At 32.2% G+C, this 16,630-nt stretch overlaps 1 protein-coding gene across 14 annotated transcripts in view; it reads right to left on the reverse strand.

Moving 5' to 3' along the window:
* The window catches only part of LOC105346291 (potassium channel subfamily T member 2), a 67,674-nt gene that overhangs the window by 35,527 nt on the left and 15,517 nt on the right, over positions 1-16,630 (reverse strand). Inside the window, exon 1 of one of the 14 annotated variants that reach the window (XM_066075338.1) lies at positions 5,406-5,562. The exons of the other annotated variants lie outside the window; for them this stretch is intronic. Within the exon in view, the coding sequence (XP_065931410.1) occupies positions 5,406-5,524 (119 nt within the window). The 5' untranslated portion in view covers positions 5,525-5,562. Of the gene's footprint in view, positions 1-5,405; positions 5,563-16,630 lie in introns of those variants that run through there. 14 annotated transcript variants of the gene reach the window in all.

Raw genomic sequence — 16,630 nt, forward strand, 5'->3', positions numbered from 1 at the left:
CATTGTCATGTCACATATTGAGCACTGTAGTTCTCATGACAAGAAGATCTTAAACAATTGTTCATATATTATAGATAAACAGGTATATAACCTACATCAAAATTAGAACCCCCTTGTGGAGCACAAAAAACCTATATATCCTTCAAGTTACTAAATCTGTTGTGAGACTATAGGGATCTAAAATTGATTATGAAATCCTCTTTGTGCTTCTACTTGAGCCTAATGGTGCATTAATTTATTTACTTAAATACAGTGACAATGTTACATGAACATCAATTTCCCTCGTCCATTAATTGACGTATTCTTATATGAACTATAATTAACTTAATTTAAAAGTGAACGCTCTATATAGCTATTTTGTTCCAGCAAAAATTATAACAAGATATGTACGAGCCACAGTGTCTCATTGTTCTTGTTTTGGTTATTTAGGGTTCTTTCTGTAACTCCAGATACACGTAATTATAACTTTAGTTCATCCTATATAAGTACAAGCACCTACTTATTAACTAGAAACCTATTTTTAAAAAATGAACTTTACTTTAAATACAACAACTTATAAACAAGTTCTTACAACATAGGGTGCTTTCAATTTAACCAGCATTGCCGGATTTGCCTGTGTTGCCTTTGTCACTGATTGCTGGAACATGCATTGCCAGTGAGCGATTGTGGCAACACATTTTACCATTGCAATTAGGAATCAATATGGCATATCGGCTACCATATTTTACAAAACTGGTTTTCTGTAACTACAATTTGTCCTACTCCATTGAAATACATTAAAACTGGAAATAGCCAAAATTTCTGGGCCAAATTTTGAGATAACCTATCAGTTTTAAGCTGCAATTGTCATTGTGTGAGCATTGTGACGTTGCCAACCGTTCCACTAAGGTCACCGTTTCCTGATGATGTCGCCGTAGAGGCAACGTTAATGAAAAGTGCTATTACATTAACATCTCTCGTTGGCATGAATATCAGCAAGAGTGGTCATTGATGTGGAAGGAAGCTGGATAACCCAGAATTAAAACACTGCTGTGATGTCATTCCTTTGTTCCAGCAGTCTAAATTTTTACCTGTGACTGTCTGATACTGGTGAACTTCTTAATATCAGAGCTTAACCAGTGGTTAAAGTACTGATACCCTTCAAAATCAGACTGTCTCAGGTATATCAAAAATGGAATTCAATGGCAGTGTTTTAAGTACTATATATATGCCTCAAACACTTGAAAAGAATGGAAAAATATCAGACAATTCTCGGCCCTAATAGGCCTTGAAACTCTCTGATATTTTTTCATACAGAACTGTTTTTGGCATATATCCATTACAAAACTCATGTATCCAAGCGGGCAACTGCCATATCATATCACATACAATCACTGTCCATCACAAGGGTCGAACACTGGTCACAGTCTCACAGAAGTGAGAAGCAAGTGCATTGTCAAATGCACTACTTAGAGTCTTGGACACTTAACTTAGTTAAGATAATTACACTAGATTGTAACAAAATTTTAATTATTGGTTTAAATGATCTTGAAAACATTGATTTTTTAAATGGGGTCATTTTCCACTAAAAAAAACTGTGTTTACGTCAAATTGGTTTTAAAAGCTGTTATATGTACATCAAATAGCAACCAGTCAGTTTATTTTATTGGCAGAAAACACTTTTTATGTATTTTATATATGTATACTGGGTACATACATACCGGTACAAACAATAAGGCAGTTTAACTGGCATTCAAGCAATTATTCCCAAGATAAATATGCTTACAAATCAACAAATGAATATCAAAATGCAGGTATCAAAATATATATTCTTTGTTATAATTACATTGTAATGAATAAAGTTCATTAAACACATTTCATGCAAACTTATGTTTTATTTTTTAATTATATTGAGTCTAGGAGTAACAGATATAGGCAAAGTTCATATTTCATAATATAGCATTTTATATGAAATGATAAACATTTGCATCATGAAACACAATATCATGTCATATTAGATAGTTTATTGTATGGTACGATTTATCATATTTTTTTAACCAACAAGTCTAAATGGCCAGGCAGGATTTACTAGTACTTGAATATATATAACCAGCTTCAAAACTCAAGGAGCACATGGCTTAGTGGTCATAGGCATAATGGCATTAAACCCAAAGGTCGCTGGTTCAAACCCTGCTGTGGTCACTTGATATTAAGTGATGTGCACTTGGACAAGGCACTTTATCTACGGTACAGTCCATCCAGCTGAAACTGGGTACATGCTTATGCTGGTAGTTAACCTGCGATGTACTGGTGTCCCATCCAGGGGGAGTCAATGACTCTCATTCGCTTAGCACCACGGAAACATGTGATAAGCACCGATCTGCCTTAGGCACCTAATGGCACAGAGAAGGATTACCTTAACTAAAATCAAAACTCATAGCCCGCTTTGAACTGCTCCAAAAAACACCCTAGCTTCCTAGAAATCAAGATCAGAACCTGTATCTGAAGTATACTTTTGTGTAACATTGACCATTTAAATGGGATAAGATCATGCAGTCATTTATACTTCCAAGTTAGTATACTGCTCCAAAACTTTAACTCTGGAGTGACTTTAAGGTGGCTCTATATACCCACAGTTTATTCCAATTTTCAATAGAAGACCACAAAACATACACTTATCAAATATTAAAATGATGATATGGATACTATAGGTATTTTTAAAGAATTTTTAAATGTTTTTTCGTGTTTTTGTAAAATATTTTTTAAAAAGACAGCTATTAACAAATTGAGAGAATTTTTTTTGTCATATGATGGATATTTCCTTCGGACACATAAAAAAAATGTAACACTTCTTAACATTCAAAAATTTTATCATTGCAATTTTTTTTTAGTATTTCCCCAAAACATAATTTTTCATATTTCTTACTCTGTTGACAAATCATCTGAAAAAGTTGCTTGATGTTATAAGAAAATGTATTTTAGTAAATGTGACATAAAAAAATGAATGAAAATCATTGCAAATAAACACAAAAAATATTTTAAATTTTATTTGGTATGAAAATTCCTCAGGTAAGGGTTATCGTTCCTAAGTCCCAAGGCCCAAACACGTACCTTGGGGACTTTTCATTTCTGAGTTGAAGAAAATTTCCTTAATATAATGTTGGAATGATAAATAAATATATAATTCATTATAGGCCTGTATAAGTGAATATATTCACTTTAATGCAAAACTAAGTCAAATAAATAAAGGGGAAAATTGACTAGGCTAATAGGATTTATGTATCCCAACCTGAGAGAAATTCAAAGCAACCCTGCCATCCCCTTAAGGTGTTGATATTAATGTGCATTAAAGTATTTTATAACTGAAATATTTTCATTGGTTTAGAATTTTCTTTCACAGTATTCAATGAAAAAATATGTTTTAGAAAATTTTGGTAAGTTTAAAAATTAATTGCTCTCAACGAGAATCAAACTCATGACCTATAGGTTTGAAGTGAACCCACTCACCCACTGCGCTACAGTGTAACATAACATACCACATTACTTGTAAGTAATGAATTTTCCAATTATCAAATTAAATCTATTCATTTAACAACTTTTTCAAAAGAGCGGTCCCCATACAATTTGCCTCAGTTTAAATCAGCCAGTACCGGAATTGCATGCTTCCAAATTTACTTTTTTGCATACTGCGTCATCAAAAAGTGGTGTATAGAGCCACCTTATGCTGCTCCAAAACATTTAACCTGTCGTATCTGAAGTCTGCTCTGTACCTCATGAACATAGTTACAGCCACAAGTTTAATTAGATAGGCTAAAAACAATAGTTCCTTAGGTACAGTGGGTTTTTTTCCACCAATTTGGGACTGGGTACTAGGGCCTTTTTAATTGGGAAAAAGAGAAAAAACCAGGAAAATTGGGAAATTTTGTTTTTATTAATCTAATCAAATTAAATGATTTCTATCATTTATTCAAATACTAATTAGAGCACAATGCTTCTTTTTCTAGATTTCTTGACATTATTATTCTGTTCAGAATCTATGTAAAATTGACAAACCATGCATAGATTTTTTTTTTTAATTACAATTGGGAAATTTTGGGTCCAAAATTGGGGAAAATATCAGGAAATTTACGATTGGGACTGGGGCTGAATTTGACAGAATTTCATTCCCAAATCAAGTCAAAAAAAAAAACCCAGAGGTATCGGACATTTTCAAATAAACTTTAACCTGCTAAAATAAACCTTAAAACCTCCTCCAGTATCTGATCTATGGCTAGAATTCAGCAACTAAACCCTTCAAAAACCATGCCCAATTATATCCATTTATTAACTATATTAAAAATGGTTATTAATAATCACGTCATAATAAGCTATTACTAATTTACATGCTACAAACACATGACTATATAATACATGTGCCCTATCCTCTATCAGACTGCCCATCATACAATATTCATTTGACTGTCGGTGTAGTACTAGTAGCTAGTACGCACAGCAGAATGTTTGTCTTGCTCTGCCAAATTGATCATTTACCACAAATTAAATATGCAATGATTTTTTCTGTGTACAAGTTCTAGATCAGTGGTGGTTTTAAGTCTGTCTTTTTTTATTAATTACAAGTGTCAAAATATAAATTTATACAACATGTACCAAACATATAAATTTAACTGCAAGAATCCAATTAATTAAGTATATAGTTTTTGTGGGTGCATGGGGAGGGACATGACAAGAAGTCCAAGTAAAAACACATGATCATTTGATATAACAAGCATCTATTTATACTACATATACCATGCATGCATAATGTATAAATTGCCAGTGGCGTAGCGTGACCTAGCTCTGTATATGTATAAGCAAAAAATTGAAGCTGAATTACGCTTTAGTGACACGCAAAGCATGAAATGGGGTAGGTGGCTGTGCAGGAGGCCAGTGCCCCTCCCTCCTCCCCCATAGTTCAAAACTAACGCATTTTTTGGTGTGCTATAAATTGCAGTTTTCTATTATGGGAGGCACTTTGGCTCCCAACCAAATTTTTTCAGACAGCGAGAGAGCTTAAGTAACAGATCTACAGCTAGGAAGCTAGGGACTGTACTTACTCAATGGAATCCTAGATACCTTACAAGTGGTATTATCATACTATAAAATTGGGTGAACTTTTATTACAGAAACAAGCACCAGTGGCAGTGGTAAATATATTTCATTTTGACACCCCCTTAAAAAAATGTTCTTATAAAAAAATTAAGGGCATGGATGAAACAAAATCAGTGTACAGTTAATTAGACATTCTTTAATATATAGATTTACATTACATAAATAATTCAGTAAAAGTATTGATTCGTTCTTGCATGATCACGGTAATGGGCCCAGGAATTCAAAACATGAGAATATTAAACTATTGTACAATGTACACCTGGCGCTGCCTTTCATACCTGTCATTGTTTTGCCCGTGATGACCAGATTCCCCCCATATCAGGTCCCTGAACCTGTATCGTGGTGGTAATGGAAGGACCTGGGAGTATGAATCCAAATATTCATCATCCTCAAACATTTTTGTATCTTGCCATTTCAGTCAGCAGCAGCAGGAGGTATAATAGTAACGTATTATTGGATCTAAGAACCTCGATATGGACCTTGATCTGATTGGTTGCCTACTAACCATATTTTGTTAAGCGAACTCTCATTGGCTAATGATTTTTCTTTTTTCGCTTTCACCATAAGTCACCTTGCACCGTAAGCTGCTTGCTGAACTATTTGCACAAGGTATATAATTTATTATATGGATCGGAAATTTAAAATACAATTTATTATTAACGTAAACCAAACCATTAGACACATAACACGTTAAGCATCCCGGAGGGGCTAGCCCCCCACCCCCACTTTTTCTCGCTGGAAACATAATTGTTCCTAAATTGAATTTACCTTTAAAAGAATTAAATATTAATAGTAATATTGAAAATAGAAAAATTATACTGCCCCCCCCCCCCTCACGGATTAGGAATATCGAGATCTTGGGAAATAGTTTTTTTTTTTTTGTCAAGGCTTTTGATGATTAGTCTAGCCCCCTTACCCCCAACCCCCACTTTCAATTTGCTTCGACGCCACAGATTCCTGGTCCAACTATATGTTTTCAATGTGGTATCTGACTGTTCTTCATTTCCTATTACACTGGTGCCATGATAGATGTTATAATAACTATATAGCTACTATGCAATAAAATGCTTTCTTTGGGGATTCATTCGGGATATGCAGGTAGCGACATTGCAAAAAATACATAACCAACATTAGTAAGAGATACATTAAATCACCCAAAAACATTTTGTCTAAACAGATAATTTGTGAGGCATTTTGTACTTTGTTTTGATGCTAGGAATCAGAAATGATTAAAATGATTTTGGGATTAAATATCTTCTAATTTGGTATTTGTGACCATTATTTTTTTTTTAATAAATCAATAGATTGATTTTCTCGTTAGATCGTCAGCAAGGTTTACTAGTAAATATGTATGTTTGAATAAAAAAAGCGATCAGTAGGGGTCCATAACAGTGGCGAATATAGTTAATGCTTTCTACGTGTATTTTAAATGATAAATAAATATTTTAAATGATAAAATGACCTTTTATAATAAAATGTAATCACTCGCCTCTATTTTTTTATGACGCCCAAAATTTTCAACTTTCAGTTTTTAATTTTAAATTTATTGATGAAGTATCATCCTTACATGTTGACTCAGAATCCCTGACATTGTGGGGATGGTTTAGTATATACATTTAATAACTGCATATCTCAAGGGGGGGGGGGTGTTAGACCCCCCCTTGATCCATGCATGAAAAGTATTTCACTGAACAAGTTTCAATTGAGGTGACTTACTATAAACCAATTTTTATTCGCGGTGACTTAATTTTCGCGATCAATTGTTTATAAACTGGCTCAGTCACAACAACTAATGTCTCCGACCAAGCCTTATCCAGACCTGTATTGTTATAAAAACTATAGACAAAGGATTGGTTCGCGGCGAGATATAGGTATTCACGATGACAAGGCTCCCATAAACCTCGCAAAAATTTCTCACACGCGAATAAAAGTTGGTTTATAGTAAGTCACCTCAATTGAAACTTGTTCAGTGAAATACTTTTCAGGGATGGGGTTGATTACTTTCAAAAGTAATCGATTAAATTACAATTACTTTTGGTTTTAAAAGTAATCGATTACAGGCTAATTACATCCATTTTTAAAAGTAATTGATTACATTAGATTACTTTTCCTCATTGTAATCATGATTACTTGTGATTACTTTAGATTACATTATTTGTTTTTCAGTTTTTTCATAGTTTAAATGTTTCATTTTAAAAAAAACAGTGCATTTTTTGACAGGACTCTTTATTCTGGTATCAATGTAATTTGTTGCATTATTTACTATTTTAAGTAGTTTTTGCATTCCCCGATATGTATGCAGAACAGTATCTACATTTGGCTTTCACAATACCCAATGATGTTTGATCATCAGAAAACTCAAAATGTTGTACAGCAGACATCTTTCTCTAAACAAAGTCCAACTAAAAGTGACCCTTTAAATAATTTTCCCAATTAAATAAGCACAGTATGTGAACTGTTTTCTAATGCGCCTAAAAGCAAGGACTGTTGAATAGCAAACTCATTGTATCATGACTGGACATGAATTTAAACATGCCCAAGGGCAATAAATACTGACCAACTTTAAGACTGAACCTTATTCACTAAATATAAGATCCAATGAATAATGATTTCAACCTATTGAGTTTTGCCATTGTAATCATAAAAGTAATCAAAAATTAATCATGATTACAGGACTTTTTCACAGAGTAATCGATTAAATTATGATTACTTGTAATAAGAAAAATGGATGATTACTGATTACTCATGATTACTCAGCAACCTGTAATCGATTACAGCTGATTACGATTACTGATTATGATTACCCCATCCCTGGAACTTGGTTTACAATAATTAGGGCCCCTTCACTGCGGGTGCCCTATAGTAATCAGTCTGTCCGTCCGTCTGTTCGTCTGTCTTTCCTTTCATCTGCTTGGCCAGATACTTTACCCACAGGGATTCTTTTGGTAAAGGGTGTGCAATGACCTCGAACCATTTTCTAGGTTCAAGGTTAAGGTCATAGCAGAATTTTAAAAAAATCCTTGTCTGGAGCATATCTTCTATCCCCTTCTTCCAATCTAGCTCATATTTCACTTACAAAGTGTCTATGGTCGAAGGGTGTGCAGTGACCTGCAGGTCAGGGGTCAAGGTCATAACGGCCCATGCAAAAAAAAAAATCAGCACTTATATATGCTTTTAACTTATCCCTATTTGATTCATACTTTTCATACTCAGAGCTTATAAATTACAGGTTTGTAGTGACCTTGAACAAATTTGCATAGGTCAAATGTGAAGGTCATAGCAGAATTATACGAAAAATCCTTGTTCGGAGCATGACTTCTCTTCCTTTGCTCCAATCTGGTGCATATATCACCCACGTGATGCCTTTGATTAAAGGGTATGCAGTGGCCTTAAATGATGTTTGTAGGTCAAATGTCAAGGTCATTTAGATCAAGCTAAAATCATGTTTTAAGCATATACATACTCTCCTTGTAGCCCCTGTTTGGCTAATACTTTACTCAAACAGAGCTTTTTGGTTAATGGCGTGCAGTGACCATGATCAAGGTTAATGTGAAGGTCAAAGCAGTTCACTTTATAATCAGTTTTAGACCATGGATTATTTCCCATTTGGTTAATATGTTCAGATTGAACAAAAATGCCTGTATGTAAGGGGTAATGAGATTGAATAAGAAGTTCTATGCCAGCTTGAAAATTTTGAAGATATACTGTGAAATCATTAAAACCCGTTGGGGCCATTTTTCATGGATTGCTTAACTTTTACAGGTTCATGGGGATATAATTATGTGTATTCTTTTTTATCATCATAAGAACATATGATTTTATAACATCTATTTTTTTATTTTGTGGAGGATGTTAATTCGTGGATGGGAGGTACCCACAAATTCCACGAAAATTGAGCCACCACAAAATCTAATGATTTTACAGTAGGTCAAGGTCAAAGCAAAATTCTCTGAAATTCTTTTTATCCTATTGTCCACTGTTTAAGCGGTGCCCTTTAACATGGTCACCATATCAATGTTGTCTAGTTGGTATATATATTGATAGGCTAAAAAGAAAAAGACAAGAATAGATTGTTGAATCTTATTATGATACATTTTTCAGTAACTAAAGAAGGATGGAAAAGAAATGGTGGAAGAAGATAGAGAAATATGTATGTCATTTCTTAAAATTTGAATAAGTATATGTTATTTTCACTATTTTATTGTTCTCACAAGAACTAATGTAATATTGATTATGTCTTTCTTCTTGTCAAGCAAATATATTTTTATGATGAATAAATATTTCAGGTTGATAAACTAGTAGAAAAAGGCCAGCAAGTGGCTGTGCTACGCTTCAACAGTAGAGCAAAGGCAATAGATTTTAGAGGTTTGTAATTTTTGAAACTAAATGTGAATGATCTATGCCAATTAAAATTATATATAAGGATAAATAACCAAAAGAAATAAAAATTAAAAATCAGCAATATTTCTCATAAATTAATGTTTAATTAAAAAAAAAAACTTCTGAATCTCTGATCTTTTTTTTTGTCTGTTTACTTTGTAAGCTATGAGTATTTCATCTTTAAGTTTTTCTTGTTACCATTTTCATTTATTTTTGATATGATTCTTCTCACATTAAAGAAAGTCTCATTACAATATTTTGATACAGTCAAACCACATTAATTTGAAGTCTATGGGGCTATGAACAAATTTCAAGATAACTGAGGATTTTAGATATAAAGGGTAAAATACTTAAAGTTGTTGGGACTTTCAAGTCACTTCAACATCATATAGACATCAGTGTTTGAGATATCAAAGTTTAACCATATTTTGTATTTCTTTATTACAACAACTTTAGGAACATCCAACCTGAAAAAGTTTGTAGAGGATGGATCGGTTATGGAAAAATTCATAGATGCCGCATCTGGCTCTTATGGAGTCCAGATGCCATCTAAAGAAATTGTACCTGTTGGTAAGTTTTCAGAATTCAGTACTCATGTCAAGATTTCTTTTTCAAGTAAATTCTTTATTTTACACATGTACTAAATACATGTATCACAAAATGTCTCTTAGATGTCAAATTGCTATAAAAATTATTAGTGATTGGGTGGCTTAGAAAATTTTACCATAAATTTAACTCCAAAAAATTAAAAGCGTGAGTGGTGCTTCTTGTGAAATTACATGCTCTCATCCTGTCTATTTAGGAAACTACAGTAATTATTTTAAAGTATCTTAAGGTGTATTTGCTACTCCAATAGAAATGTTTTTAAAGAATTCTCTTTCAGGTTTGCCTGCTCTTGCACCTGAGGAAATTAATTTGCCTAACTTGAGAAAGGTGGTGGGAAATTTAGTTGGAGCATATGGTAAATTTAAATACCCATTAAATTTAAACAGTATTGTAAAATTTAAAGCTGGTCTTTTTCTTTAATTTAACATGGGTTGATTGAAATGCCAAGTGTTCTGTTTAAAATGTCAAGAAGCCTAAAACAGGGGGTGAAAAATTCTGATTCTCAATTAAAATTGAGAATTCAGTTTCCAAAAGAGAATAGAAATAAATTGATAAATTTGAACAATCCTAGCAATTTATATTTAAGATTGAGCAGTAATGGAACATTTGACAAAACATTTGACAAAACTTAAAATTCAGTTAGACTTAGTTAAAAATGCAAGTTTGAAGATTGTATCCTTTCAATAAATTGAGAACTTTTTAAAGTTTATGAATTTGAAAAATTTTCATGTACTCCAGAAAAACAGAAAACAAGTAAAGAAAACTTTAAATGAAAAAGAGAAAGATATATATGAGTGCCTAATGTATGAGGCCAAGTGATGTTTCTTGGTTATGTTATCATTAGGGTTGAATTTTATATTTTATTTAATTAAAGCTGTGCATGGGTAAGTGGACTTGGTAAGTGTTATGTTTTGGTAAGTATATATCATCATGGTGGTCTACATAGATGTGGTGTGTGGCATTTTTATCATAGTACACTCTTGCTAGATGAACTATACAGGCAATCATTGGTTATCTAAAATCACTGAAATTATTTCTCAATAATAATTTACTTCTCATTTCTGTTTTATGATAGCAAAACATAAACCTTAATTAATAAGCTTCAGTATTATTAACAATACATGCCTATCATTTGATATCCTTTGTTATATACAATATATTCATAATGAAAATAACATTCACTTTTCTATTATATAATTGAATGATTCCTAACTCTCTAATTGGCTGCAAACCAATGTGCTGTAAATCATAAAAGTTATATTCACCAGCATTGAATCAATTGATACTTTAGGTTAATATGTTTATATTGTCAACCTTTGAAATTTCATTGTTTCTCAAAGTATTTGGCAAACACATAATATTCATCAGATATAAACAGCTAAGAAAGATGGCAGATATTGCTACATGGGTTTCAATCATTTCATCACATAAAGAAATAATTACTTTTTATATTAGCCGTCAGCATTATAATTTAGCAACCCACAAAAAGCTATAATTCACATTGTTTTGAGCCAGTTGAATATTGTTCCCGTGAGGTAGATTGTATTCACCTGAAAATAGCAATTTATAATTGTCAAAATTTTATCCTTGCTTTAATGATGCTTACACTGATGCAATATTTCACATTCATTACCATCTAATCACTTGCAATGTATTTGTAGATTCCCTCTGCATCATAACTCATTGGTTTCGTACTTAACCTGTATTCATATAATTTTTATCCTTTTTTGTATATTTATTAAGGGTAAATGTAAAAAAAAAATGGAAACACCAAGTAATATAATTATCCTTTTTCAAGCATAATATGTATTGTTACAAGATAAAGAGCTTTTACATGTATGATAAACAGTATTTTTATTATAGTATATAACAAGTATGGGATAGTCAGAGGATTTTGGGGTATTGAAAGATTGACCCCAGAATGGTATCCAAAAGATGTTCCATTCGTTTCACCGAATGACAACAAGAGAAGTAAGTATACCACCAATAGAATAGAAGCAAACAGTTTAGAGAATAACTGTACACCAAAATGTTCTCTATCTCAAATAATTATGTAACTATGTAAATGCCCAACAGTTAGAACCAAGCCCTTTTTAGCTCACCAGAGCTGAAAGCTCAAGTGAGTTTTCTGATCATCCGTTGTCCGTCCGTCTGTCTGTAAACTATATATATTTTCAACTTCTCAAGGACCACAGGGCCAATTTAAACCAAATTTAGTACAAAGCATCCTTGAGGGAAGGGCAGTTAAAGTAAGGACCAAGTCTTCCTCCAAGGGGAGATAATCAAGAAAAGAAAAAAATAGGATTGGGTCCTGGAACATATGTGGAAGCATACTGGGGTAGTGTAGATTCTAAATGTCCAAATCATGACTCTTGCGGGTAGGATGGGGTCACAATAGATGTTACAATGTGGAAAATCTGGTAAAGAACAGCATGACCAATGGTACTTAGGTGAGTGATGTGATCCATAGGCCTCTTGTTTGTTTTAGAGGAAGACCGGTTGAAGAGAGAAGAGTGTGTTAAAGTGATAAATTCGTACAAAGCATTTGTACTGAGCGTAAGCTATAATTTTCAAACAGTAAAGGTTTTTTTTTTTAATTATAATTTTAATTTCAAAGTATTTTTAGTGCATTTTTCAAACAAAAACCCTTTTCTTTCTTTTACAGAAGCATTAAACAAGTTTAATGACACTTGGTTGTTATATATCACATATCATAGTGAATCATTTTTGCAACAAAGATAACTGTGTTTAAGAAGCAAACAAACTTCCATTTTAAAACTTTGTTCATTACCTTAATATTTATTTTAGCTATAGTGTATTTTTGTTGTTGATTTTTTAGGGAAAATGTTCCAGCAAAAATTCATCCAGTCATCATAAACAGGTAGTTAATGCATGAATTATATGATTTACCAGTACATCTTCCTGCCTACAATTATAAAGTATACGCAAAGTGATGTTTTCATATACATGCAATACCCATGCATACCTCTATAATTTTAAAATGAGAACATGATGGGATGTTTTTATGGCCCTGTGGATCAATAATATAAATATTTTACTTAATCACAGATACTTTTATAGATATAATGTTTGTTTGATATTACTGGGATGAATGGTTCAAACTTCTGCATAAAAACACAATGGTTGCAAACATGAATTCCTGTACTATCATCAAACAAAGAAATCATTTTATTATTTAAATTGAATGAGAAGGTATTTAAAAGGTTATTTTGCCATTTAGGCTAGACTTATATATTATGAAAAATAAATGTATATGGTATCCAGTTCACCAATCTATTGTTTCTTGTAGGAGACCTATTTTACGGAAAAGATGGATGTTGATGTAAGGACTGTAGATGAAGAAATTTGTTAATGACTTTTAAATATAGTTACTGGTATTTCATAATTGTAAAATCTGGCTCAAATCACTTTTATTTCTTCTGATGTTATTTTTCAAGGAGCCAGGTCTGGCAGAAAGAGAGGACAAGACGGATGCTGAAGAAATTAGACCTGTAAATGAAGATAATTGTTTATGACCTTTAAGTGAAATTTAATTATCTCTTGAACGGATTAGCTAATTATTGAAGATTTTAATGGTGGAACTTTAAATTTGTTTTTTTTTTTTTTTGTAGGAGCCTGTTCTTGAAGATCCCAAGAAGGAAAAGGAGAAAGTTGAATTACATGTAAGTGACTGTAAAAGTAGAAACAGGCTTATTATAAATGAATGTTATTAGATGTTACTTTTATGTCATCATTTTTTAGGAGCCCAGTGTTAAAGATTCAAAGGCCAATGTCCATGTAAGTGACTGCATGTAAATAAAAAGACTTGTATCGAAAAATCTATTCACAATTTGAACTGGTACATGTAAGTCAATAGGTAGAGAATACAAATTATTCAAATCCCCATGGCGTATGAAAATATCAAGATTCTACTATAGTAACTGTTATAAATATATCAGCAACTGTTGTATTGTTGTGTTTTGGTCAAACCAGTGCAGGATATTATATATGTATAGGTATACTCTTCATTGCGTGTAATGGCAAAGTCAATCCATAATTGTAAAATCTGGCTCAAATCACTTTTATTTCTTCTGATGTTATTTTTCAAGGAGCCAGGTCTGGCAGAAAGAGAGGACAAGACAGATGCTGAAGTAAGACCTGTAAATGAAGATAATTGTTTATGACCTTTAAGGAAGCTCGCTGGTTTACCTGCTTGTGAGAAAACCTACCTTGAAAATTTGTCTACGTGATCCATAGGTTTTATAGTTTTATTTCTAAAATATATTTAAGATTTGTCTGCGCGGTAATAATGTTATCGTGTTTCAAATACAGTGTCATTAATAAAATCAAGCAACGCCATTTCAATGAAATATATAGTAAAATGCACATTTTAACTGAGAAACGCATTACAAAACTATGCTCCAAACTTTTAAACGATTCAGACGAAATTAATCATACTCAACACAAAAACAGAGGAGATAATTATGAATCAATTCATAAAAAAATATCAGTATGTGTTCTCAGCCAATTTTTGGCAAAAAAACTTTAAAAATTTAAAAGATTTCTCAAAATCTTATATTTTCATTACGACGTTAGCCTGACGTCATTATTTCCTTACTTCTTAGAACACCAAAATTGAAATGCATTTATTGACAAGACTAGCTGTTTAACACATTTTAGAACATGTAAATGCTTATTAGACTTTATTGTGAATGTTATCAAATGCAATTAATGTAAGGCTGTAAAGATACAGAAAATTGCTATTTTTGTTTTTATGAAACTCTGAGTCAATCAATGCAAAAATAAAATGCCAGGCAACTACTGACATTATAAGTAAGTAATCAAATAAAACGGTTATCTCAAGCCAAAAGAAATTTAAGAATTTAATTAGTAGTACAAATTACAGAAGTTATAATTGTAAAAAAAAAAGCGAAGTTAATGCATACATTCTATTTTAAAACATGACTTTAAATGGAAGAGTTCTAACGCACACTCATTCTTTATCTTTATAAAACAAAATGTGACAATTTATGTGACATCTTTAAATTTTCAGCACTTGATATTATAAATCTTTGTATAAACAGTCATAAACCGCATATAAGCTGTCTAAAATATTTTCTTTTATACTTCTAAATATCTCATTTGTCATTTTAAAATAAAATTATGAGTTTACTATGACGGTCAACTCTTTACGTCGATTTCTGTTGTGACGTCAGCAAACCCGCGAGCTACGTAAAGTGAAATTTAATTATCTCTTGAACGGATTAGCTAATTATTGAAGATTTTAATGGTGGAACTTTAAATTTGTTTTTTTTTTTTTTTGTAGGAGCCTGTTCTTGAAGATCCCAAGAAGGAAAAGGAGAAAGTTGAATTACATGTAAGTGACTGTAAAAGTAGAAACAGGCTTATTATAAATGAATGTTATTAGATGTTACTTTTATGTCATCATTTTTTAGGAGCCCAGTGTTAAAGATTCAAAGGCCAATGTCCATGTAAGTGACTGCATGTAAATAAAAAGACTTGTATCGAAAAATCTATTCACAATTTGAACTGGTACATGTAAGTCAATAGGTAGAGAATACAAATTATTCAAATGCCCATGGCATATGAAAATATCAAGATTCTACTTTAGTAACTGTTATAAATATATCAGCAACTGTTGTATTGTTGTGTTTTGGTCAAACCAATGCAGGATATTATATAATTATGTATAGGTATACTCTTCATTGTGTGTAAAGGCAAAGTCAATCAAAGTTTACTCATTCATGATTTTTTTTCAAATATGTAAAACTTTTATGAAAAATTCAAGCACAAATCTCTCCATCTGAAATGTTACAATTTTTAACCAGGGTTTCTAACGGAAAAATCCGGTTATTAAAATTGTGAAAATGGCGGGCGGGCGGCTGCCAAAAGGGTACCCTCATTGTACGGATAACTCCTCGTACAGTTTTCAAGATAGGAAGTTGTTCTTTTGCAGATCAATTGTACATATATCAGAGGTGTGCATATTGCTAGGATTTTGATTTCCGATAATTTATCCAAAAAATACCAGCTTTTGAACTTACCGGTAGTCATTTTTGGCAAAATATTGCATAAAGGATACCCTTATTGTACGGATAACTCCTTCTACAGTTTTCAAGATAGGAAGTTGTTCTTTTGCAGATCAGTTGTACATATATCAGAGGTGTGCATATTGCTAGGATTTTGATTTCTGATAATTAATGAAAAAAATACAGCTTTTGAACTTAGTCATTTTTTGGCAAAATGTTGCATATATAGGGTACTCCATTTCACTGGATACGGGTTGACATGGATTATGGATACAGTTCACGGTTTGCTGTCACATTGACAGCTTTTCACTTGTTTATCATGCTTTGTAATTAGCTGTTCTTTATTATTGTAGAGCGCCTCACACAGTTCCAAACAGGATACAGGTAGTGAAAAATCTGTGTATTATTCCAAAAACTACTAACAAAAGACTTCTACCTCATACTGTATATCCGGTTTTTTTTTCTCG

This window comes from Magallana gigas, chromosome 2, assembly GCF_963853765.1.
Source record: "Magallana gigas chromosome 2, xbMagGiga1.1, whole genome shotgun sequence".
NCBI lineage: Eukaryota > Metazoa > Mollusca > Bivalvia > Ostreida > Ostreidae > Magallana > Magallana gigas.